Genomic DNA, 27,524 nt, shown 5'->3' with positions numbered 1-27,524 from the left:
ACCCACTTAGCATTTGAGTGTCTTGACTAGATCGGGCGCATTCCGAGTTATTTAATCAGAGGTGGTCCTGCCATAGTAACGTGACATTTCCACCAGTGGCTCAAGGCAGTATGCAAGGAAGAGCAATGTACCACACCTGCCTGAGTGGCGTGACACACTTTGATTCCACATACAGCACATACAGATCAACGCACCATCGATTCTGACGCACGCGTATAGGTCGATGCGTGTATCGCGAGCGCAAGAGTGATTTTTTTGATGGCTCGATAAAGCGACGTCCCTTATGTTTGTGGACCCAGGCGGTGGGGGGGGGGGGGGTGGCGATTGTGCTCAGAGGCTTTAATATCTTTAGCAGTTTGTGTGGCAATTGTCGGGAAATATTTATTTCTGTATTGTTAACCCCCACGACGCCCAGGGCTGTGGTCGCAGAGCGACGCGGGCTCACAGGTGGCGGTCGCTGAGCCGGCGCGACTGTAAACATGTTGACGGCCGCGCCACGCGCCCCGCCAGGGCACTGCACCGAGCCTTTACTACTCGCGCAGGTGGCTTACACTCGCACACTGCCTGCGGAACAGAACGACAGATGCTCACGTGCGCGGCTGTGACATTGTCGCACGGGATGTGTGCCACTAGCGTCGCATTGTCTCGATCCCCTTTGTGTTTCGCGTGGGTGTCTGTGGGGCTGCTGGTCCCACCGCCTGCTCGTGCGTCGTGCCGGCCGTCATAGGCGCTTGATCACAGCACCTGCCCCGGCCGTCCTGTGTGGTTACACGGGAGGCCTTTACCTTTGTGTCTGTCTTTGAGAGTGGTGGCGCAATTAGCTCACTGTGCTATGAACCAATTTACCAGATGGGTGGAACAGCTGCTCACGAGTATGCGGCTGTGACTTTATTGCACTGATATACCGCTGCATGTCGCATTGTCTTCTCTTTGCGTGCTGTATGTACGTGTCATTGGGTGTGAGTTCAATTCGCAGCCAGTGAACGTCAGTGGCAAAGGTGGTGAGCGATATCAAAGCCAGTGCTAGGCCTCCCCTAGGACGACTCGGCCATGAATGAGTACCTGTGTGGTATATAAAACATCAAGGACACAACCGGGTGTGTGTGTGTGATCACATCACCTCCTCATGTGCCATTACGGCACTTTCTCCATCGGTCCATAAAGCGATATGGGGGATTGTCTGAGTTTGATTCCTGGCCATGGTAAACATTTGTGGTGAGTGATACATAAATTGGGCCTGGGCCTAGCCTCATCCTCAAATGAATACCCGGTGTCGTGTGTAAACATCAGTACTGAGGAGACAAAGGCGGCCTGGCTTGTGCTGGCCACGTCATCCACTCCCCTTTGCCTTGGCACCCTTGATATGAGCTCACAGCACTTGACGATACATGGTTAACACAATGCTACGATCCTGATGACCTAGGCTTGATTGCCTGGCTGTGCCACACCTATCGTGTACATTAGTGTTGTTGAAGACAAAGGCAGACGGGTGTGCGTAGTGCTGGCCACGCCTCCCTTTTGTGTACAGTACCGGTTTCAATAGGAGCTGTCTAGCGACATTTGCACATACGGTGTATAAGGCTAAACGGTGTACACATGTGAAAATGGTGAGTGTGGTGTCGTGGGCGCTTTGGTAAGCATGCTGTGCTGTGAATCGGGCGATCTCGGTTCGATTCTTGACCACAGCCACTATTAATCCTGGGTGATGGTTGAACTATTGTTGACCCCCCCTAGGTAATTTCAGCCTTAAATGTGTACCTGGTGCAGTGTGTAAATGTCATGTCTGGTGAGATAAATATGGCTCTGGTGTCATTCTGGCCACACCACCCTCTCGCGTGCCTTGTCAGGTTTAATATATGTTCATTAACATAATTTACTCGAAACGGTCAGATGTTTGTATTCGAGTAAATGTCTTCATGGGTCACAGCAAAGCTCCACACGATGTACGCAAGAGAAACATTGGCCCCGAGGTGTTTAGGGCGGAGTCAACCTGAATAAAGCACAACAGTGGCCTCATTATGTGCGTCCGCAACATTGCTCTCTGATACGAATGAAGCTTCATTTTTTTGTTAACCTGGTAAATTCTACGTTGAACTTCTCTTTCACACTGCGTAGCCAACCGTGCTAATCGGAGGTGGTTGTCGGCGAAAGCACGTTTCCCGGTCTCCTGTAGAGGGCAGTAAGATTCAGGTATTGGCGTTGCTTGGCAGCCGAGGTCATGAGTGCGCTACGTTTGCCGGTGGTGTGAGGTGACTTGCACGAGAGTCGTGGGTGGCATTGGAAGAGAAGCACCTATTGTGCACGTGTCTGTGTGTAGGTCGAGAAACATTGTGTGTGTGTGTGCGTCAACAGACATTGTCTGTGTAACGTGGCACAATCGCTGTGGTGACGTCCCAGCCACTTAGTGGAGAATGGCAGCCTGTTATTGTTGGAGACGCATATGTGGTGCTGGCTACATCGCCTCCTTGATGCGCCGTTGCTACAACAGCCACCGTATGTAGCCAACCGTGCTAATCGGGGGTGCGGGGGAAGGACAACAAGCTAAACACTAAAAGCGGATTCTAAAGAAATGAGTTTTCAATCTAGATTAAAAAATGCATAGCTCCAGTGTCTTCCTAAATCGGAAGATCGAAACGTTGAAGCATAGAAGTACAGAGTAACGATGGATGTTACCGCACTACCCTCCGCTGCCCTCCGTTGAGCGCCGCAGCCTTATGAAAATTAGTTAATGTAGAGTTGTCACCCATCCAAGCACCTTATAGGATCACACCGTATAGGTTGACGTGATTAGGCGTATTCCAGGTGATTTGGTCATAGGAAAAGGTACTGCATATTTGTGTATAATTAGAAAATAAGTCATTCATTCTCAGACCCACAATTGCATACACATCATGTAATAATAGGGTTTTTTTACGCCAAAAGGCGTCATCTGGTCGAGCACCAATTGGGTCGAGGCTCAAAAGAAAGCCGTCCCTTGGTGTGGACCAATCAGTTTCAAGGGCAATGCATATATTATCATATTATGTTTTTTGTTTGCATTTTGACTGCAGGTATTGTGGTTAATGCAGACATGAATCCTTGTAAAAAGGTTTCAGTTTTGTTGCCAGAAAAAAGGGGGAAAACCCTATTATTACATTTTGGTACTGGCAAAGGAGGTCTAATGATGCATACACATCTTTAGGATCGATATTACTCAATGAATTGATAGAAATGAGTGATGCATTTTAAAATAAATATAAGGCCTATGTGCAAAATTGTTGCCAATGCTTTGATCCATGTGTCACGAACATAGACAAAGAAATTGAAACAAGAGCTCAAAAGTGTGCAAAGGAACGTGGAGGGGTGTACGCTTGACCGAGAAATGAACCGATAGAACAAAGAACATATACACATTTAGAGACACCACATTGACTGTACAGAACACGAAGTGGGCAGGAAACGTCGCCCAAAGGGGATGGTGGCCAGTGGTCGACTCGCGATAGAATTGCAACCAAAGGAGGGAACACGTCCAAGAGAGCACAACCCCCGATGTGGGAGCGAGATGGGTGGTTGTTGCATCACAGGACCATGAGCTGGCAACGCCTCTGATTGTGAGTCACACACTCGAACAGCGGTGCCACGTGGCCGGCTAGGATTGTTATTCCTGTACAAGCTGGCACCATCGTGTCCAGTAACGAGGGTGGATCATTTTACCAACTACAATCCTTGAAAACTCAAAAAATTATAGGAATTGGATGGGGATTTAGAGTGTTCTACAAGCTCACAAGTTTAGCACGGCAAACCGTGTTGGTTATATTTTTTTTACCTTGATTAGAGATTATATGTCATACATAGAGCTATGTAGACAGCTCGTCCATATTTTCTTATGGTCAGAATGAGCCTTTGAGTACTTTAATTACTGTGACTGACAGACTGACTTGAGGACAGACAATTGATATTCTTATAATAGACTATTGTAATAATGTACAGACCTTTTCTCTCCACTGCTGGATGAACGTTGGTCAGCGTGCGTTGGTGAACGTGGGAGGACTCGGATATCACGCAACCATGGTGTTAGCCATGGTTGTGAATTTACCTCGGGTTGCTGGGCTCGTAGGGCAGGTCATGAAATCCCTACTTCGCTTAGATGATTATTATTATTAGTATTATATAAAAGCACATATATATCATTACATATCTCAGACACTTAATTGCTCCATGAATTGACATATTGGATCAAAAGAAGAGCTGGGCTTTCTTGACTTATCAAATAACACGAAAATAGTTTTGGGGGAAAAAAAAAGCTCCACCTCCATTTGCGTGTGTGCCGTTGGATGTAAGGTGATGGGCGGAGCTTGGTGATAACACCAGCAAAACGAGCCGCGTCACATTGGATGTGGCTTGTCAGGGAGGAGAGGGGGGTTTCCTGCCCTGTTTGAAATGGAATATGTCGGGGTGGCTGCCTCACGGTTAAACGGGTCCGAGTAGTTGATGATGAGAAAAGTAGTGGATGAAGTGAATTAACTGACTAATCGTCCCCAGCTATCGTTTTAAGAAATATTTTGAAGGCGAAATATATATATATTTTTACGGACTGAGTAATGTTTTGGGCATTTGGCAGCCCATGAGCTGCCAAGTTTGCCGGCGGTCGTTTTGGTTGTATTGATGACAGCACTCAAAGTGCTTCATTAATACTTCTCGTTGTTGCTCCTAGCTCTGTTCAGCGTAGTCACGTCGTGCGTTTGTGTGTTGTGTGTGCGTATGTGAATTGATATGCGTGCGTGCGTGCTTCTGTTTTGGGTTTTGAGTCACTTGAGATGACACGAAGGTAAGAAAACAGCTGACTTGGCCCTGAGGCTGCCTTGGGTGCGTGAGTCTGAAGTCTGGGTAAATGGTTAAAACAAATAATAAATGTTACCCTTGCCTTGGACACTTTGACACCGATGTGAATAAACATATACAGTGGTACCCCGGAGATTGGAACTTAATTCGTTCCAGAAGGCCATTCGAACACCGATTTGTTCGAACACCTAATTAATTTTACCCATAAGAATTAATGTAAATGACATTAATTGGTTCCAGACACAAGAAATATCTCATTATAAAGCATTTTTACACGAAGTTTACAGTAATTACATGCATACAATCATACAAAAAAAAACAGAAACACAATAAATAAATGGAATGACTGAATATATATATGGAATAAATGAAATAAATGAACATTGAACTTCACTTTACCTGTAGTAAGGAGAGTTGATAGCTTGAGTGGAAGGTGGTGATGAGGAGGAGGTGGTGGTGTTATTGTTTGGAAGGGGAGTCCCCTTTGTCTGGGCCAGCGTCATGCACGCTGCTGGCCATACGCGTCTCAGCCGTACAGGTTCTTTCAAGTTGCGATTGCCGTTCGACCTCCGAATTTCGTTCGGTTTCCGGGGCAAAAAATGTTCGGAAATATCATTAGAACACCGATTTGTTCGAGTTCAGGTGCGTTCGATCTCCGAGGTTCTACTGTATATTATATTCCTATGTTTCATACGTACATGCATTGTTTTACTTAGTGTAACAGTTATTTTATCACGTGGACGTCACAGTCCGTCCACTCTAATATTTGATGAATTATCATGATTCTGATTGATTCACAGTGTAGTAAAACAGCCTTGAAGAACTAAGTACCCTTTAACCTCTTTGCACACGCATATACATTGTACACAAAGGTCGGTAGGGTACAGAATAATAAAAAAAATGTAGAGGCCAGGGGAGTAAGCAGAGTTGAGGAAAGATTTCCCTACCATCAACGACGTTGCATACTATTAATCACCATCTGGAAAAAAAAGATCAATTTCAGTTCCCATTGTGTCTAGCCATTGTAGACTATATTTTTGGTCTTTCGGTAAAGTGCTGTAGATAGGTTCAAAGAAAATAACAAAAAACTATGACTTTTCGATGGCAACAAAAGTGGTCGTCATCAGGAAAAGGGGGTTAGCTTCTAAAGGCAAACTGTTTATAAGGTTTGAAATTGGCGTAGCCCAAATGTCAGCAGCATGGGCGGGGCAGTTAATGTTAATGCAAGTGGTGGGTTTTCCACCAATTAAAGGACTGCCAGTTAAAAATTTGCATGTCAATGTAAGATCTGTGAGCGGCCTCCACGGTGAGTGCGCTGAGGTGGCTATGTTAATGTGAGAGATTAGCATGTTAATAGGCGATCACAAAGCCGTAAGCTCTAGGTCGGCGCACAGAGGTGGCTGTGTAAGTATGAGAAATTTCACCTGTTAATGTCAAATCTGAGAGCTGAAAATAACAACTAACATCGGAAGGTGGTAGGATGGGAACATCACAGCCAGTTATGACTTAAACTGGTTGATAACGTCCTTCCAATGATTGCTCAGTTTGTACCCATCTTCTCAGTTGGAATTGTGTCTGTGTTTGTATATATGGATGGCTTCATGAACAAATCTTTGTTTATAGCCAGTGGGTTTGCAAAGTGCCTTCGTCTTCGAGAAATACATTTTGTGTGAGCCCACCGCATAAAAATAATGATCAGCCACGGCCGAGGTATTGGTCCTACCGTGTTTCAGATCTGCCATATGTTCACGAACATGGTCCGAGACATGTCACTTAGTTTCCCCATTGTAACTACTGCCGCAGACACAGCTTAGTTTGTAGACGCCCGGGTATTGCATGTCAGGGATCGCATCCTTCACAGATGGGATCAGATCACGAATTTGATGTACTGTGTTAAATCTAAGCTGGATCTTGTGTTTGCTCATGATTTTGGAAATCTTTTTGCTGACCCCTGCTATATGTATGGCAAGGTGATGGTTTTGATTGGGTCCTCAGATGGTTCTTTCCCAACGGTTGGGGTGATAGCTTTACGGATTGTGTAGTCTGAATATCAATTCATCTTTAGAGTTTGGTGTACGTGTTCCAGTTCACAGGCTAGGTGATGATGGTTTAAAATACATCGAGCTCTATGGTGTAGAGTTTTGATGAGGGAATTCTTCTGGAATGGATGGTGGTGGGAGTCAGGTTTTAGATAGGCATCCATATGGGTGGCTTTCCTGTTGACAGTGTCCCATTGAGCCATCTGGTCTCTTCGATTAAAACATCCAAGAATGGTAGCTTGCTATCCTTTTCCACCTCCATGGTGAATTTGATGGCTGAGTGTATGGAATTGATGTGGTTGAGGAATTGGTTCAGAGCTGGTCAGATGACGAATGTGTTATTTACGTACCTCTTCGACAAGGACGGACGTAGAGTGGATGCCTGGATGGCATCTGTCTCAGTTTTTTTCCATGAAAACATTGGCTACAACTGGAGATAAGGGAGAACCCATTGGGGTACCTTCAACTTGTTTGTAGAATGTTCCATTCCAGGTGAAGTAAGTGTTGGTGATGCAGTGTCTCACCAGGGCCGGTACATCAGCATTCAGTCCTTGCTGGACCAAATCTTCAATGATTGCAATGGTGTCAGGCACAGGAACTTTGGTAAACAAAGAGACGACATAGAAAATAACGAGAAAATCACCTGGAGATAGTGAGATGTCCTTAATTAACGATAGCAAGTGAGCTGAGTTAGATATAGATGAGTTGGTCTTACCAGTGAATAGTTGTAAGGTGTTAGGCAGAAATCGGGCCAGTTTGTAGATGGGTGGGAGACGATTGGACGAAGGGGTGTTCCTTCTTTGTGGATTTTTGATAAGCCATACAATCTGGGTGGTCTAGCAGCAGATGGTTTTAAGGAAAAACCGCTTGGTTGGTTCGATTAAAGATGTCGAATCGGTGATGATATTGTTGGTTTTCATAACGAGGCCGTTGGTGGGATCTTTTTAATATGTTTTCTAGCTACCATCATTAAGTAGGTCCTGAATTTTGTTATTGTATGTGGTTTTGCCCATGATGACTGTGGCTTTGCACTTGTCGGTTGAGAGGATGTCATCTCTTTTAATTGAGAAAGCTCAAGGCGCTCATCCTTGCTGATGTTGCTAATAGGTGTCTTAGCGTTTTTGAGGATTGCAGCAATTTCCGATCTTGCTACGTCTGCAGTGATGTGTCCAAAAACCCTTTAGGGCTACGTCAACCTGGGCAATTATATCATCAACTGGGATGTGTTTAGGGGTGACTGTGAAATGCAACCCTTTAGCTAGAACCGATGTTTTTAGGCTGTCGGAAATTAGACTGTTACTCTGATAACAATCTTGTCAACATAATAATAAAAAGTGAATAAAAAATAAAATAAAAATTATATAACAAAAATGCAATTTTTCTATGAACCTATCTACATGACTTTACCGAAAGACTGAATTCCTGTAGTCACGACAGCTTTTAAGTCATTGTAGACTATGAAAAGGATGAAAAAGCATCCGACTATGTGGAAATTAATACAGTCATTAAAAGCCCGCACAAACCGAGGCCTAAATAAAAAAAACTATTTCGACACTACGGAACCAGTTAGGAAAATGAAACGGCCCCAGCATGGTGAGAAGTGGAGAGCTCCGCAATGCGTAATCATAGCGGAGTCTTGACCATGTGACACGCTCTCACAAAACGTATAAACGGCAAAATTAGAATATATTCTGAGAACTGGATTGGACAAAGGTTGTCGTACAGTATATCTTTTCGTGGAGAAATGGAAAAACCATCGCAGATACGATGATGTGACGGTAAACTAAAACTAAATTAATAATGTTTATTTTTACCAGGTAAGGCCCACTCAAGTATATATACACCATAGCTCGTTTTTTCAGAAGCGACCCTGCCGAAAATGATGGCTCAACGAAGCGTCTTCTCGTATGGAAAATTACAGCGGCAAAATACTCTAAATGCATGTTTTTAATTGCGGAGGGGAAAAAACAGAAGACCCGGAGAAAAATCTACGTGACCACAGGGAGAACATGCAATCTCCAAATATTCAGGCGTCAGGGTCAGGATCAGAATTGGGGGGATCGAACTTACTACCTCATATGCAAGGCGTGGTAGTTAACATCTCGCCACCGTGGTGCCGAGTCATTGTTCCATCTAAAGGAAATTAACTATAGGAAATGTTCTAATAACTTAATATGAGAGCCTGCAAATATGAGCAAAACAAAGGGAAAATACGGCAAGTTTGCCACATCAAGTGGCGATGTCAGCCGGCCACGTCGCTCTCGAAAAATAGCTTAGCTAAATGGGCTTTACTCGGGCATTTAAACTTCTGATTCTGATAAACTGGAAGAAGAAAAAACCCATCGCCACAAATATTAAAGGCAGATCGGGATCAAAATCTAGAGATAAAGACGTGAGCAGGTTGGGATTCCTTTTGGAAGGCTGGATTTCATTATGGCATGGAGAGACCCTCATCCGGCAGTGGATTAGCAAAGAGCCATACCACCTACACACATGCACATGTAAGTGTACTATGCAATATCAAGTGATATTGCTTCATGTATTGCCGAAATATAGTTGTAACTAAAGACGTTGTGCAACTGTGTTTTGACGCGTGTTTTGATGTACAAAGGACAAAGATCCCCGGATAGCCTTTTAACAGACTGTCGGGAAAAGTTTTGTTAGCGTGCACATTTGAAGGCTCGGCACGGCACACGAGGGGGTGGGTGGCCAACACCACACCCGGCCGCCTTTGTCTCCCTAGTGGCAATATTTACATACCACAGCAGGCACTCATTTGAGGCTGAGTTGACCTAGGGGAGGCCCAGGGCCAGTTCAGATAATCGTCACTGGTGTTGATCGTGAGCGGCAATTGAACCCAGGTTACCGGGTTCGTAGCTAACTACTGCACTACCACTCCCTACTGTTGATGTACACACACGTGTACCCATGCCGTATTATCTTCATGTCACTTGGCTTATAGCGGTTTGGCTAACAGCTCATCATCATTAGCTGTGATCAATTCACTGCTTGACGGTAGGCCTTCCCACTTCATCGGCATCTCTCACGGTCCTGCGAAGTACAGTATAACCTTTGATTGCGAGCATAATTCGTTCCGGAAACGTGTTTGTAATCCAAAGCACTCGTATATCAAAGCACTCGTATATCAGTTATGATCACGTGACGCTCGGCAGACAAAGCGTATGCGTACTGCTCGTATTGCAAGACCTCGCTCGTTTATCAAATTAATATTTGTTTAAAAATTTAGCTCGTCTTGCAAAACACTCGCATACCAAGTTACTCGCAATCCCAAGGTTTTACTGTAACAATCCACCCAGCAGCTACCTGCACGTCGGCTGATTTCGTCACTTTCTCCACAGTGCACGGGCTCTCAGGCACCGTCCCTCATTTGACTGCCAATCGGTTGTTATCATGAGCCATTGGTAATCATCGCTTCTGGCGATGTGCCATACCCAAGCTCACTTGGGGGTAAATACGAATAGAGGTGAAGACGTAGAACCCATCATCTGTTTTTTTGTTTCTTAACCTCATTGGTTTACTTTCCGACAACTTTGCAGTCACGTGGGCGACTGGGTCACCGAGCTTCAACGAGTGACAAGTCGCAAGCAAATTATTTTTGCGTTAATTATCAAATTAGCATGCATAAGCATACCTTAACTATTTTTTCGCAAGTGTGCTTCATCTGCAACAGATAATTCGCGTACGGATAATCGAGACTTTATTTTGTTGTTTTGGGTATCCTGTAAAGGTTTGGGTTGCTTTGTATAACCCAGTAGTGTGTTCTACTTTATTGGTGCTTCTGCCACTTACACCAATACCTGTGTGACCAGACTTTACGAACTTTATCAATGCACGGTACAGTCAACAACTTTATTGCTACCTCAGCCACTCCAGTCTATTTGCTGTATTACAACATGCCCCCCCCCAATCCCCCGGAATTCCCTCTGTTTCCCGTAACTTACCCCCTTTCCCGTAACATAGTATTTTTGTGAAAGATTTGTGTTTCTAGAAAATTATCCCAAAATTGATGGTGCTCCTTACTTTCCGGAGTGTCGAATAACCTGCATAATACGGTAAACCATTTCCAACCGTGCACCTCCCCACGCCTTATTTGCGCTGAGGATGACTGTGTTTGCGTGACGCAAACGCGTGGTTTGGTGAAGGTGCTAGTCTGGTGTGTGTGTGCGCGCACGGGAAGCACAATATCGCTGCACACACACTCCCACCGTGCGCTGTGATCGGATTAGCGAGCATGTGAAGGAGTTGAGACATCGCCGCCATGCCTGTCTGCTCGTGAAATCCGCATGGCACGGTGAAAATGAAACCATAACAAACACACCAGCCACCCCTTACGACACACTGCTCCAACACGTTTCCTCCGCTGTTGTAATTAATACTGCCGTCTCATGAAATCCAGACTGGATTTGGCTTCACACTGGAGCTGATCCAAATCCAAAAAGAAGATGCGATGGAGCCAGCAGCTCGCAATTGGAAGGTTGAAATCCTGATTGGTGGTTGACTCACACCATCATCCCTCCAGGATCGATAACATAAATACCACGTTGTGGGGAAGGCAACAGTGGTTGTAATATGGATAGACTGGTCCCATCATGGCAATGTGGAATTTCTTCCGCTTGCTCTGTGCAGTAACAAGGAGCTTAGTATCGCCGCAATGCTTTTTTTACACGCTTTTATTTAACTCGCTCTGTCTGTTGTATCCTCAAATCTTGTAACTCGATTTTCACCCACTTCCCAATCTTCTTTGGTTCTTTCGGTAAAGTCACGTAGAATGAGAATAAAATAATAAAATAACACAATAAAATTCTCATGACGTTTCGGCCACAACGCAAGCGGCCGTCTTCAGGTGAAAGGTACAGACCACTTCCCAATGTCGTATCGACTGCACACTTGGTATACGTATGTCATGCTGATAATACTATATTCTATCATTAAAAATTAAAAATACATTTTTAAGCAATCTTTTTATTTCTTATGTTTCGGCTTGGGCATCATTGTCCACGCTGAACTCACGTTGGCTGTAAATCACCATGGTTCCCCTTACGTTATGGCAAGCTTCGGGGCCACTTCCTGGAATCGTGGAGTTCTGCCATTACTCGTACGGTACATTTCATTAAAGCGTGTTTAAAAAAAAAAGTATTTTTAAATATTACTTATTTTGAGCAGAACACTGACTGTTTGTTTATAGGCATTACTGAATATACATGGTATAGTGAGTTAATGTTTTAAGGTGAGGGTTTGTAAACTTGAAGCCAGCAAAGGTTTTTGGAGTGGCCTGCCCAGGATATGAGAAACAGATTAGTGAAATGAAACGGAGATAAACGCGTGAAATAGACGAGCGCTGTGGATAAGGTATACACTCGTAAGATTTCAATATTTTAAATAAGAGCTAGAGATGAGAGATATATATATAGACACGAGACGGTGAGATGAAAGAGAGATACACTTGAGATAGAAATTAGCGATAAAAATTTTGGGAAACTGAGACCTGATGGCAAGGTGTGCATAGTGGTCGCATTTCTAGACTTAAACGTCATATTAAATAAATTGTATTATACCAGGTAAGGTGCACTGAGATATATAGTGAGGGAAAAAAGTATTTGATCCCCTGCTGATTTTGTACGTTTGCCCGCTGACAAAGAAATGATCAGTCTATAATTTTAATGGTAGGTTTATTTGAACAGTGAGAGACAGAATAACAACAATTCCAGAAAAACGTATATCACAAATGTTATAAATTGATTTGCATTTTAATGAGGGAAATAAGTATTTGACCCCCTCTCAATCAGAAAGATTTCTGGCTCCCAGGTGTCTTTTATACAGGTAACGAGCTGAGATTAGGAGCACACTCTTAAAGGGAGTGCTCCTAATCTCAGCTTGTTACCTGTATAAAAGACACCTGTCCACAGAAGCAATCAATCAGATTCCAAAATCTCCACCATGGCCAAGACCAAAGAGCTCTCCAAGGATGTCAGGGACAAGATTGTAGACCTACACAAGGCTGGAATGGGCTACAAGACCATTGCCAAGCAGCTTGGTGAGAAGGTGACAACAGTTGGTGCGATTATTCGCAAATGGAAGAAACACAAAAGAACTGTCAATCTCCCTCGGCCTGGGGCTCCATGCAAGATCTCACCTCGTGGAGTTGCAATGATCATGAGAACGGTGAGGAATCAGCCCAGAACTACACTGGAGGATCTTGTCAATGATCTCAAGGCAGCTGGGACCATAGTCACCAAGAAAACAATTGGTAACACACTACGCCGTGAAGGACTGAAATTCTGCAGCGCCCGCAAGGTCCCCCTGCTCAAGAAAGCACATATACATGCCCGTCTGAAGTTTGCCAATAAACATTTGAATGATTCGGAGGACAAATGGGTGAAAGTGTTGTGGTCAGATGAGACCAAAATGGAGCTCTTTGGCATCAACTCAACTCGCCGTGTTTGGAGGAGGTGGAATGCTGCCTATGACCCCAAGAACACCATCCCCACCGTCAAACATGGAGGTGGAAACATTATGCTTTGGGGGTGTTTTTCTGATAAGGGGACAGGACAACTTCACCGCATCAAAGGGACGATGGACGGGGCCGTGTACCGTCAAATCTTGGGTGAGAACCTCCTTCCCTCAGCCAGGGCATTGAAAATGGGTCGTGGATGGGTATTCCAGCATGACAATGACCCAAAACACACGGCCAAGGCAACAAAGGAGTGGCTCAAGAAGAAGCACATTAAGGTCCTGGAGTGGCCTAGCCTGTCTCCAGACCTTAATCCCATAGAAAATCTGTGGAGGGAGCTGAAGTTTCGAGTTGCCAAACGTCAGCCTCGAAACCTTAATGACTTGGAGAAGATCTGCAAAGTGGAGTGGGACAAAATCCCTCCTGAGATGTGTGCAAACCTGATGGTCAACTACAAGAAACGTCTGACCTCTGTGATTGTCAACAAGGGTTTTGCCACCAAGTACTAAGTCATGTTTTGCAGAGGGGTCAAATACTTTTTTCCCTCATTAAAATGCAAATTAATTTATAACATTGTTGACATGCGTTTTTCTGGATTTTTGTTGTTATTCTGTCTCTCACTGTTCAAATAAACCTACCATTAAAATTATAGACTGATCATTTCTTTGTCAGTGGGCAAACGTACAAAATCAGCAGGGGATCAAATACTTTTTTCCCTCACTGTATAGCTCCTTTTCACAAGTAACCTGGCCAGAAATGACAGCTGAACGAAGTAGCTTATGTGGAAATTTCTAGCAGGCAAATACTTCTAAATGCATGCTTTTAAATGTAGATGGAAAAAGCAGAGGACCCGGAAAAAAAATCCACGTGACCCTGGGGAAAACATGCAAACTCAAAATATACAGACATCAAGGTCGGGATCGAAACCTGTGACCATCTGGATACCAGGCGAAGTAATTAATATCTCCCCACCATGGCACGTCATAACGTCTGTATGTGTGACACTTTGAATTGAAGGCGTCGTCTGACATGACATCACATGGCTCACTGGCAGACACTAGGTTTTATTATGTGACCCTGCAAAATATATAGTTGAAGAACCCTGCTTTCGGCAATGGCCATTGTCCATAGTTCAGAGCTGAAAGTGAGGGCAGCCAGAATATTTCAACTGACTTCATCTTGTCGCCGGAGGCAGCGTTTAAACAATGCCATAACTGTGCCAAGCTTGTTATGCATTGAACCCGGCCGACATAAGTTCATCAGATCGTTGATCACAGCAGCTGTGGCGGGTGATATCTGAAGCAGTCCTAGGGCCCCCCCCCCCCTGCTTTACCATCCCACACTGACTAGCGTGGTGAAATACGGTCAAAGAACCACCGTGACTGGCAAGATGTGGGGAGACCTTCATCCAGCAGTGGCTGGACACTGTCAAAATTATTGTTGTAGCCTTAAACGGTGGGAAATGTATAGATCGTTGAGATTTGGAGCCATTCGGATATTTGGAGCCATTCGGATAGTGCCACCTTGCTCGCCAACTTCAATTGATCAGTGTAAATTAAGTACGTGTAACGATTTGCACATCCAATTTCCATGTGCCGAACAGTTATATTAATTGTATGGCTTGTCACCAGCTGGGCTCGCGATCCAACTCGAGAGTCGATCATTTTTTCTCTCAGTTTTTACCCCTTCGCGTTTGTATTTTTCCTTTTTTTCCCGTCTCGTTTTCATGGGTTTGTTTGCTTGTTTCAACTCGATGTAACATGAGCATACCGTTTGCGTATAATTTGCGTATAATGTGAATAATTTATTTCCACAAGCTCTGTTGCAATGCGTGCGTGCTGGCTGTTGACCGGCATCTCTTGACACTCGTTGAATTTGGAGATATTTTTTTTACTTTACCTCATACACCGTCATAGTAGATGAAATAAAAGTACAGTCCTTTGTCAATCCACTGCTAGATTAAAGCATTCCCAATGCTTGCAGACCTGGAGGTGGTGTTGAAAGTGCAGTGCCCTAACCACTGTGCTACCTGCTCCTCATTTTTGTAGATACTAGGTACCAGAAAAGGTCTTTAAATAATCATCAATATCAGGCAGAATACCTCACCAGAAAGGATGATGGCCAATGTACGAAAGTTGTGATGGATTGGCGGTCGGGGGAAAGGGGGTACATGCCCAAAATGATGAGGCTGTGGAGCTGTAGGAAGGATTATATCTGCCTTCATGTGTGGGAGCTGGAGTTGGGTTTGTAGCATTGCAGGTCCATGACATTTGGTAACGGCTTGAAAGGGGGCCTTCATTCGGCAGTATATAGATCGTGGATGATGATGATGACGTAAGGGAAATAATGGCCTCAGGGTGTTACCTTCAAGACAATAACATTCGTACAGCCTTGTGGGAGGTCAACATCGGATGTCTTTTGGAGGGACTGGACCCCACCAAAGGAAATGTGAAATTTGCCCCTGGCATTAATGACATCAGTGGCACACTGTGCAGAATGCGCGCGTGCGATAATTGGCAGAATGAACTTATCTTCATGTCGCTGTAAACATTGAATGCAGAGAAAAGTTATTTTACTGACGTAGAGGCGTGATGAATCATCATCACATGCGAGACACTTGGGTTGTGATCGCTGAAAATCTTGTGACCGCTTGATGGCACGAGACTTTATATCGAGCAGGCGGATGAACCGCCTGCGAGTTTTATTTTGTCTGCCGTGAACTTTTCGCCAAACGGCTTCGTCGAGATATTTTTTGTTTTTAAGTGCTGGTGTGGCAGTACCGGGGGATTGGTGTGGGCAACTGGACTTATTTGAGAGTTGTGTGTTGTGAATGGCATTGTGGGTAAAGGAAAAAGGTACAGGTGCAGCTCTGAAATTATTCCCTCGTGTTACAGCTGGCAGGAGGGCCTCCACTAGAGGCAGTGCTAATGTAGGGCCCTTCTCGAGGGTAGTTTTACCTTCTCTATGCCAGCCAGACATTTTGTAAGCGATCGGAGTACCCACACTTTATCCCACCACATGTGACCTATCATTCGAATAACTGTGGTCAACCCAATTATACTACTTGGTTGACAGGCGTGGGGTGGGAATTGTATCAACTTGTTGCGTCGACATTGTGTGGGTAGCTGAGCTAATGAAGTGATGTCTGTAGCCATGGCATTGTGGGTAGCCGAGCTCATTGAGTGGTGTAGTTGATAATGGTATTGTGGGTAACCGAGCCAAATGAGTGGTTAGGTGATGCTGGGTGGTGTGAAGTTTACTGTTGGTCGCGTTCCTATATAAATGTGGGCAACGATGTCTATTGAGTAACGCCTCGTTGTGTTAGGTGCGCGAAGCGTGAGCGAGTGTAATGCATGCGCATGTACATGTCTGCACGACAGCACCAAGTGGACCGAGGAAGAGATGAGGTTGCTGCACTCTGCCGTGAAGAGGTTTGGGGAGGACCTCAACAACATCAGCAGAATAATCAAGGACAGGACTGTGTAAGTGTGAGCGAGGGGGTGGGGGGGCCGTGGCGTTTACAGCGTTCGAGAGAGGAAGAGTTCGCTTTGAGTCCGTTGGCGTCTGCCGGTTTATTAAGGACTCGCTGTTGATTGGATCCTCACGCTGAACAAAGAACGCGCAAGTGAACCTCGAATCCACGTTTATCTGGCACATTCAGTTTTGTATGTTGAACTTCTTTCGCACCGTATGTAGCCAACCTTGCTCATCGGAGGTGCGGGGGAGGGACAATAAACAAAGCACAAAAAGCAGATCTGAAGAAATTCATTTTGATACATTTCGTTTCATCCGGAATAGCATTTCACTCTCAGGTCCACTTGATAGGGGAGGGTACTACCATTTCCCATGGTCCTGTGATGCAGCGGCAATCCACCCAGCAGCGAAGTCATCACTCCAGCTCTGCAGTGGAGCACCCTCTTGGTGGGGGTGGGGGGGGCGCATTCATTCTCCCCTTTGGCTGCCACTTAGCCACTTAGTTGTTCTTCTCACTTACAGGGCCATCATCCCTGCCCTTGATCTGCTCTGCCAAAGCCCACTAGCGCTTTGGTGGAAGGGATGACGACCGGTGGTCGAGACTAACGACGGGAGTGGCAGCCAAAGGAAGGGAAACGCGCCCGCGAGGCCATCCACAAACTTGGATGGAGCGGTGAAATCAGCTCGGGCGCTCGATGGATTTGCTATTTTGGCAGACCGTAAGAGTTGGCGACTGCTTGCGGAGGTCTTCCAGCAGTGGAGAGATCATGACTGATTATACTGATGAGCCACTTGACCCCATCACGTGGGCTTCTTTAAAAAACAAAATACTCTATGCAAACCTTCCGCTGCCCTCTTAATGCTGTAGACTGAAAGGGGGCCGGGTTTTACCTTGGTATTTTCATGGCACAGCGTAATTTATTTTTCATACACAAGAAAATAAATACTCTGTGGACAAGAATGACCACAATTTGTTTAAGTTATTCTACGTAGATGTGTTTACATTCAATACTCAGTCAATATTTCCATGGCCTTTTTAGTCTGGGGGAACTGTGTGACATCATATTTGTTTTTTTATTTAAAGCTTTCGTGACTGCAGGGATTCATATTCTTGGTTCTTTCGGTAAAGTCACGTAGAAGGGAAATAATAATAAAATAATACATTTTATTGTTTCCCTTCTACGTGACTTTACCGAAAGAACCAATAATATCGTATTTGTATGTCTGTAAATATGCACGAATTTATGCCCAGTTGCTGAGCATTCACCAGTGGATTGCCAAAACCTGTGCATGTTTATGTAATTGTACTAATATGTACGGTGTTATTCCTCCATTTCTTGCAGTACGACGAGTGAACTTGCGTGTTTATTCCTTGGTTTTGTTAACAGCTCGATCATATTGTGCAAAGAGATAAGATCGTCAGGTCCGTGTGTGGTGGATTAAAGTGTGGGCTTCTCGCACCACTTCCACGGCATTTGGATATCGCAGAAGAGTTGGCCAAAAAACCCATCTGGAGGGGCACTCTTTAGTGGAAGCCCATACACCAGCAGTGGTGTGAGCAAGTAATTGCAGTGCTGCACTTTTTTACAACACGTTGTTACCCGCAATGTTTAGCACAGCGGATGCTCACAATACTTGGCGTGGCGATGTGCCCGCTGCCGTTTTGCACCGTGCTGTTTGCGAGATGGGATTGCGAATTCATAATGCCGACGTTTTCAATATTTGTGACTGAGATGCACGGTTGGCTACGTACGATGCGAAAGATGTTCAGCATGCGTCCGTTGTGCTGGTAATTTTTGTGAATGTGTTCATATGGGATGATGTGAAAGATGTTCAGCATGCGTCCATTGTGCTGGTAATTTTTGTGAATGTGTTCATATGGGATGATTTTTTTATAAACACTTTTTTAGTGATGCGACTAATGCATGAAGTGGCAGCAGAGCGGGTGGGAAAGTTCTGCATTCTACTGTGTGCTTACTTAAGGGTAACTTAATGACACCTCAGGATAGCTCTAATATCGGTGGTTGCGCTGCTGTGCGAGGGATTCAAATTAATGCTTCATCTCATGACCCGACACCGATGGGATTGTCGGGAGATCAAATATAAGAAATGCATTGCATATGTCTTGGTGTGTGTGCATGCAGTCCATGTAACATCTTCCAAAATGCTCAACGTATACGACATTATGGAGCAAATAGGGGCTATGTCGGTGTCAAGTCGGGCTGTGTTAACGCGGAGACGAATTCTGCCCGGGAATGTATCGTAACGCTGGGAAATGTACGCAAGTCGGAGCAACGCTGTGGTCAAGATGTCACGGCGTGGCTGTTTGCGCTTTCGAAGGTTTGCGTTTGAAGTCCACGCTCATGGTCGTGGCAGCCGAATGTGCATTTAGGTCCAAGCTTGCGTCCTTAAACTTTCCAAACCCAAGGCACTTGCCATTTGTGAGTTCACTGCTGGATGTATGCCTCGCCACGACGTGTCGGTCGGAGGTGTTGCATGTGGGGCATTTATTCTAATTAATTATCAGCCATGAAGCCTCGCGGTCTCCAATGCATCGGTCCATCCCGCCTCCTGCACGAGCCGACCTCTTTGCCCTATGTCCGCGGTGGACTTCCTCTCGGGCGCGTTCCCTCCTTTGGCTGCCACTCCCATCGTTGGTCTCAGCCGTCGGCCACCATCGCGTCTACCGGCACGTTCCGCCTCCGAGCCCAGCCAACATGTCTCCGACTTGCCTCTGCACTGTGATCCGTGTGTTCCTCTTCCTTTGCCTTGGCGTTATTCCAAGTATGCACATCTCTCTTCGCACGTAATTTTGTTTTATTTATTTTTTATTGTGAATGCTCCTGTGGAGCGTTACAGGTCCTAAATTAACAGACGTATTTCTGTCCTCTAAAAAATAATGTCTTTTTCTGAGCTGGCTGGTTAGCTTCGGAGGTTATTGCGCTGAACTGGCATTCTTTGAGGTCCTTGGTTCAAATACAGGCAGCTGCCTGCGATTAATCTTTGTTCTCAAGTAAAGTGAGTTGATGGTCCCTTCAAACATTGCTCACATGTGGCAGGATGGGTGGGTAAGTGCTTCCCCCTGACTGTGTGGACTCGAGGTCACTTGCCAGGGATCTCAAAAGGAGTTCTGTGATCTCTGCTTTGGCGAGCCGCTCTCTTAACACGAAGGGATGTACTCCTCTGCGAGAGATACAAATGGATTCATCATCACATAACACCAAGAGCAAAATCGGGATGAATTGAGGGGGCAGGGGGTGAAGATAAAACAAAACAACATTTAACGTCCTCTTTTTCTTTTAGTCCCATTTACCCCAGGGCCTTCTGACTACGATTCCCAACCCCTCTGTGACCCCGCCCCCCCGCGACAGGGCCCAGATTAAGTCAACGCTCAAGCGCAAGTCCTACGAGGAGACGGGGTTGCCCCTGCCCACCGAGTCGCCCAAGAAGTCGCCCAAGAAGGCGGCCGGGGGCACCGGCTCTGCGGCGTCGGCCGCGGGCAGCGCCACGGGCTCCAGCGCACTCAGCGCCGCACACCGGCTCGCTGAGGCCGCAGGAATCAAGAAACAGAAAACCTCATCTGGTAAGCAGTTGTGGCGGTGTACGGGGGCGAAGGGTGGCAGTGTGGGGCCAGGATGGTGGGGTATGGGGGAGGGGTGATTCTGGTGGCGTGGGCAGTTTGCGTGCTGCGCTATGAACCCGGCTCGCGGTCGACACCAGTGACGATTATCTGAGCCGGTCCTGGGCCTCCGCTAGGTACACTCGGCCTCAAATGATTAGCACATGTGGCGTGTGACTTTCCAAGCCACCCCACCCCCCCATCCCTGCCAGTCGGCCACCTGGCAACACACACAACGCATGCAACACGCGTCGCTATTAATATTGAGCGAGCAACTCTCATTAACAATGATGGGGCGGGGGGGGGGGTGTGCTTGTGGTCCAGCCTCTCCTGTACTGCCGTGGTATTTAATAACATTGCTTTAGCGTCAGTCATTGCTTCGCAATAAGGTGGGGTGAACTGGACTGACCCGATGGGCGGCGTGCGAAGTGTAAAGTATTCCTCGTGTGAATCTAGCTGTGTGTGGGGTGGGAGGGGAGAGGTGAGCACTGCTGATCTTGCCGGTGGTTTTGTTGTTTTTGTAATGAGGTTTCCTTGAGGTCTTCCTGTGCGAGTCGGGGCTGCTAAGCCCCTGCGGCAGAATCGCTCCGCGGCCAAACCGGTCCCGCGCCATCCGGCGCAAGAGAATCTTCGCTCGGGCCCCATCCTCGTGCCCGCGCTCGAAACTTCAACAATAAACCACGCTAATGACCGAAGTTTATTAGCGATGGGTTTTTGTTTTAGTGTTTCGATTATTATTAGCATCATCGTCATGAGCCAATAACCAAATCTGGCAGAAATGCACCCCACCCTGTCAGATCTTGGAAGCTAAATCAGTGTTGAGCCTAGATAGCCTCTTGATAGGTGACCACTCTGCGCAACAGGTGTTCTTGGCCGCGAGCGGCAGGCGGCAGTGCAGAATTCATTGCCGGACTTCTCTGCCAAAAACACGTCTCTGCTTGCGGCCGTCGCCAAACCGCCTTGACGAGCTTGGTGAGGTGTGGTCAAATAACGCCAAAGATCTGCATGGCGTTGTGAGGCCCTCATCCAGCAGTGGATTCGCATAACTGCCGTAAATGTACACGTAAATGACCAGTGTAGTTAAGTTGGTGATCCTCCAATAGCTGCAATAAAAACCCCATCACATCACAATAAATGTGGGGCGGGGCTTTGTCATGTGGATAGATTCTAGCTCGGAGCCGTCAACATTTTTTTTTTACTTGGCACAGGGATGCGCTGCTAGTTGCAGAGCTCGAAATGCAAATGTATGTCTTGTGACATGACACTGATGGCACAATCGGAATATAATTGGGAGGGGGGGGGGCAGGAGTGGATAAGCAAAACTAAAAAAAAACTTGTGTGGGCTTAAAGAGAGAGAGAGCTCTACAATTGCCAGGCAAACTCACCGAAACAATAAGAGGTGGCCAAAATGTTTATGCCACACAGCTGTGCAATTCACTTCCGAAGCTCAACGAGGGTTTAGAAACACGCAGGTGAAGTTGAACCTGCAGCCCTGCTTCGAATGCCTTGCTCGGGCCCCTGCTGGTGGAAGGTCATCCATTGTCGGGGAGCGCTATAAAGAGCTCTCCCCTAAGAGATTATCTTGACCAACTCTTCCACGCCGGTTCGACATCTTTGAAGAGGTGAAAGTACCTACACTTGATCATCATCATCATCAATACCCGCGACCTGCCCACGCACTAACTGCGGTGGTGCACCCGTTTCTTATTTTTTTTTTACTATTTTTATTTTACCAGGTAAGGGCCACTGAGCTATATTGCTAATTTCCCAGAAGCGACCTGGCCACAAATGATAGTTCAACAAAGTGGCTTACCGTGTGAAGAAAACTGAGGACCCAGAGAAAAATGCACGCGACCACGGAGAGAACGCGCAAACTCCAAATATACAGCAGGCGTCAGGGTCGGGATCGAACCCATGACCTCCTGTGTACAAGGCGAGGTAGTTAATATCTAGCCACCGCGGTGCCCCCTTAGGTCACCGTTTTTGCTGCCGGGTTAACAGAGGCGGTGCGAGGCGCTAATTGCTTTGACCTCAAAGCAGCTGTTGAACGAATAAGCCTCAGTGTCGCCTTGGCTGAAATGTTGAGCGCCACGTGCGGCAGAAGCATTTAAATTGCGCAGGAAGTGACGGGCAAACAGCTGACCGCCAAGGCACTGACGGTTCCGTGTTGTTATCGAGCCGTGCCAACGATGACTGGACCGAGTCACAAGGCTCGCAAGCCTCAGCAACGTTGCATCATCGTCACCACTATTTTGGGATTATTTTTTTTTCTGCCGTTGAATGCAAATGAACGAATGTGGCCGTGGGCGCACAATGCAAATAATTCGCAAGGAGAAGCGATGATTGGCGAGTGCGGTTTGTTTTTGGCCATGCGCCATTGTTGAACATGAGCAACGTGTTAAATAAAAACAACAACCTGCGTCATAAACTGCGCCATAAATAACCGCCCCCGTGTACAATAACAATCCATACATCTTCTATGACGATCTGTCCGGAAGCTATATTCTATTGAAAATTATAAGGGCAATTGTGTGGCCCTGAAATTCCTTCCTCAAGCCATTGCTCGCGGGAATGATGGAGAGGGCCCTAATTGGGTATTTTGGTCTACTCTTCCACGCTGGCTAGATGTCGTGAAAGAGGTGGGAGTATCCACGCTCTACCGCACGACTTACTGTGGGTGGTACCCGTTTTTACTGCTAGATGGACAGGAATTTCAGAAGCTGTCGATGTGTGGAACGCTCCGTCGTGCTGACCGCCACAAAAACGCATCGGAGAACTGAGCAATTGCATAACCCGTGAGCGGCGCTGTGCCAGCCGCGGCGACTGCGTTCATCTTCGGAAGAGAATGCGTCGGATCTCGCATCAACGCCTTGGGTACGCAGGGCAGAGCGTCATATTGGTGCCATGACCTCCACCCCCCACCCCCATACATTCTAACAAATGGCTTCGAGAGATGAGCCAGCAGTGCGTGAGCTCACGACAGCGTGAGCTCTGTCACAAACATAGCGCGCTCGCGATGGCCGGCCCTCGAAGTGACGCGCAGTCGGTGGCGCTTTGGCACCAGAATGGAAAGCGATCCAAGATTGGCGAGCTCATCCGCGTGCGAGAGGTGACCAGCTTTGCTCAGGCAGCCATCCCAGCGCGAGCGACTGCGTTACAACTCGGGGCCCCCTCTCAAATGTTTTGCCGGGTGCGGCACCGGCCGTGTGAGCCCCCATAACCGAGCGCCGAATCAACATTGAAACGCAGCAGCAGAAGCGCCTGTTTTAAATCAAGAGGCCGCACTTGAAGAGGCATCACCGCACTGTGTAAAGCAGGGTTCTTCAGCTGTGACGTCGTGCGCGTGTCGCTAAGGCCACGTGGTGCTGGTGGTGGTGGTGGCGGTGTTGCGACGTGACACACATTACGTCGCGATGTCCGTACGTGCGAGCGCTGATCGTGTCCCCTCCGACAGACGTGACGCTGAGCGCCCTGAACGACACGGACGCGGGGGCGGAGCTCGTGGACATCGAAGGCCTGGGCGACTCTTCGCCCGTCAAGAAGCTCGACTTTGAGCAAGGTGACGCCGCCGCACTTGCATTCCTATGGCCGATTTCGTTTGTAAACGCTTGACAACGGTTTATCCCTTGAGCTTTGTCCGTCCGCTGAATGTCGTCCGTTTCTTCGTCCGTCAGTCCATAATGGCGGGAGGAGGGGGGGGCGTGTGGCGGGGAGCACGGTAACTGCAGTTTGCGTGTAGACGCTGTGTAAATCCGCGTTGTGGCGTATTGTTCTGTTTGCCGCCGTGTTGGTTGTGAACCAGGACCGCGTGGCTGTGATGTCACTCGAGCTAGGATTTGTCACAGCCACGCTGTAAAACCTCCAGCGATGGGTAATTTATGGATTCTTAGAACAGAAAGCGCAGGGTCACTAACTCGAGGACCACTTCTCATTATACTCCACCGCTGTCTTGTCAAATCAAAATTCTTTACCCGATCCACCATGCGCTCGAATGTCAGGCTTAATTGTTGTTCATAATATAGGTTTTTTTGGGTTAGATCGCCTAAATATATAAATGTGTCGTTAAACCTGCCACCGTCCCACACAGCCAATTTAGTAAGATTTGTCGCGTAAACAGAACGTGCCAAATCGTTACCAGTACAGCATCACTGGTGTGTTGGAGAGCAAATCCACAACATTTACAATCTTTACTCAGATGATATTGGTCGCAAAAGCCCACGTGTTAATTGTTGTTGTTGTTGTTATTGTTTCCACAGACAACTTGTCCCTGGACCCGAACCAGCTCATCATCAATCCAGGAGAGATGCTGCCTCGATAGCCACTCCCCTTTGTTTGTAAAAAAAAGAATCCACAAAAACAAAATGTAATTTCGAGTTGCCCTATCAGCATTTTTTTTTATCTATAAGAAAACAAAATACCAATCTTTAAACCGACTTCTCACAGCGCGTAGAGAGTTTGACGGTTTAAGCCTGGTCACCGATGACCACACGGTCCGTTAAGTATGGTTTTATCATTTAATTGGGCTTAACTCGGCTCTAAGAACTAAACAAAAAGTGTGGTTTGATTGCCATGCGACGAACATCCTTCGTGGCGGGTTGGAATATCACGAGACGTGCTACCTAAGTGTAAATAAGATGTTTATCAAATACTCCTTTTCCGCTGACACACGCTGACTCTAATGCGGGGTGGGGGGGGGGGAACCCTTGCAGTATGGGTGGATCTCCGCCAGCTATCTGCCAGCTACGAGTCAAAACTAAACCTTAGAGACGCAGGCCTCCCGAAAAGCATCCGAATCTGGCTTGGAGAGGGCCGAGCTGAGCCAGCTGCAGAGTGTTGCTCCGTTGTATCACATGGCGCGTGACGTCGGCGGCATGGCTCGGGATCTGCAGTGGGGAAAGAAATACAACAGTCGTGTCACCTGAGCCAAGGCTGGACTGGCTCGGCACGGCCCCGACCGACGTTCTGGGTGTGCAGTGGAAAAAAAAGATTTTAACGTTGACTTAACAAGTAGCGCTGCGATGCCATCCACCCAGTGGTGTGTCGCTGGCAAAAGAAACGCGAGGACTGTTTCCGCCGCGAGGTGTATCCGATGGAAATGTCCTCCGCTCGTGGCACTATTGCCAGCAATGTAATTACGGACAAAATTGAGGAATAAAAGCTTCTTTTTTTTTTAATTGGCACGGTGTTGCAACCGTTTTAAAATTCCAGCGATGGCCGACGATGTAACCACGCGCCTCGTCTTGCCCCCAACTCTTTGGCTTCACTCTCCACGCTCGGCATCTCGAGGTTTGCGCGTGGATTTGGACGGCGTTTGAATCCGCGACACGTCACGCCGAGTGTTTCACGGAGCTGCTGTTTGTTGCAGGCTTCGGCCGTGTGGCGCCGACGTGCGCACGTTCCCACAGCGAGTTTGCAGCGGCGCTCCCCGGGGGCTACGTTCGTCACGGCTTCCCGCGCAATGCGTTTCCGAGTTTCCGAATTTTCGCTAAAGATGCAAATGGAGTCGTTTTCACACACCGCACTTGCCTGATGATTACTAATCGTCCCCACGTGACAGAAAGCACCGATTTAAAATTAAGATCGCTCTGCGTCACCTGAAACTCGCACAGCTGCACAAGATCTCTGCGTTTGTGCACGAGTTTGTTATTGTTTCCTTTTCCAATGCTGCCCCGTATTAATTGCTCTTTTTTATTACCATACAGTCCAGATTATTTAAGTAGAAAGTAGGGGTGTGTTTTATCTCTGGAATGCATTCTACGCTAGAATGTGTCTTGTTCGAGCTCAGAATAACCTTCCCGATGACATCGCTTCCCAATTTTAAAGCGGCGAGTTCATAATCACCTTCTGGAAATTGGCCGTAGTACCTGGGATTCTCCATCCACGTATTTAGTCATTTGTTTCCTGTTTTTCCTTGGATGTCATTTATTTGGGGGAAAAAAACACATGTTCACAATGACCCCAAAAGGTGGCGGGGTGGGGTGTGGGGGGGTTCATCGTACTCTCTGGAGTGGCCTATAATCCTGAGAAGACAAGTACCGCTCTCCGTCTAAGGTTGTTACAGCCATGACGGGGAGTAGGGGGGGGGGGGCACGAGAACTATCGTTAAGGTTATTCAACGCGAGTGTAAGACTTTAGTCTTAAGTTATGTTGCAATCAGGGACTCGTCCTATATTGAAACACGAGGTCAATTCATCAAAGCAGAGAGAGAGAAAAAAAAAATCGGCTTTTGAAAATGTATTTTCGCTGACAAGCTACCCTATAAGCTTCTCGAGTGCTTATTAAAGTCTTTGGAAGACAACGGGTCGTGTAAGTGTTACATAATCCAGCGTATGCACCATTTTTTTTCTCTCCAACTTTTCTGTTTTTCAACTCGGCCATCTTGTTCCTTTCCGAGCTCTGCGCTTTATATTTAATGGAAAGTGTTCGCCACTGCCATGCTTTCCTACTTGCGTGACGATTAAATGCAAATCCTTAACCTTCATTTGAATCGGTGCTCTCGCTGCATCACGCGAGACCTGTTTTCACAGTCACCACGACGTGTGTGGCCTGCAACGAACGTAAATCGTTTCTTTTTTTTAAAGGAGGTAAACTTTGGAAGGGCTTGCTGTGGTTGGCCGCGAGGACTGGAGGTTGGGACACTCGGCGTTGCATTGTTGTGTGTACACTACACCGCAGTGCGATGGAACGGACTTCGATGACAAGGTTAGGATAAACTTAAACTCCTTTAATGCCCCATTGCGTTATTTTGTCTATCGTCGATGACGGCCCAGTCGGTCTCGACGTGATGGGAAAAAAATTGTACGTGTCTAACCAGTGCGTTTTAATTCTCTTGTATTTATACCAACGATTAAACGTGAATATCTTCACTTTTTTTGAACAGTGTACACTTCTGAGTGCGTTCTTGTGGGCCTCTGGGTAATGTGGTAAATACAATAGTGCGTTATGAGGCTATATGACCAAATCAACTGGACCTTGCGCCAGTTCTTGGAAGCAAAGCTGAGTTCAGCCTGAACAGTGCCTAGATGAACAACCGCCGTTCATATAACCGGGGGGGAAAACCCGATTGTGTTCCAGGTACGGGTTCGAGTTAACCGCATAG

General features: G+C 46.7%; 1 protein-coding gene across 2 annotated transcripts in view; it reads left to right on the top strand.

Moving 5' to 3' along the window:
- BACC1 (BPTF associated chromatin complex component 1) overlaps positions 1–27,302 on the top strand; it is a 33,002-nt gene extending 5,700 nt beyond the window's left edge. Inside the window, exons 3-6 of one of the 2 annotated variants that reach the window (XM_032957977.2) lie at positions 16,713–16,814; positions 20,178–20,389; positions 23,880–23,984; positions 24,682–27,302. In XM_032957977.2, the coding sequence (XP_032813868.1) occupies positions 16,713–16,814; positions 20,178–20,389; positions 23,880–23,984; positions 24,682–24,743 (481 nt within the window). In that variant the 3' untranslated portion in view covers positions 24,744–27,302. The remainder of the gene's footprint in view (positions 1–16,712; positions 16,815–20,177; positions 20,390–23,879; positions 23,985–24,681) is intronic. The other variant, XM_032957978.2, reaches the window with a different exon arrangement.
- The last annotated feature ends 222 nt before the right edge of the window (positions 27,303–27,524 follow it).

Source organism: Petromyzon marinus, chromosome 21 (assembly GCF_048934315.1).
Source record: "Petromyzon marinus isolate PM22_M1 ecotype Great Lakes invasive population chromosome 21, UKy_Petmar_22M1.pri1.0, whole genome shotgun sequence".
Lineage (NCBI taxonomy): Eukaryota > Metazoa > Chordata > Hyperoartia > Petromyzontiformes > Petromyzontidae > Petromyzon > Petromyzon marinus.
Note: the sequence above shows the minus strand (reverse complement) of the source record. Positions and strands in the feature narration are given on the sequence as shown.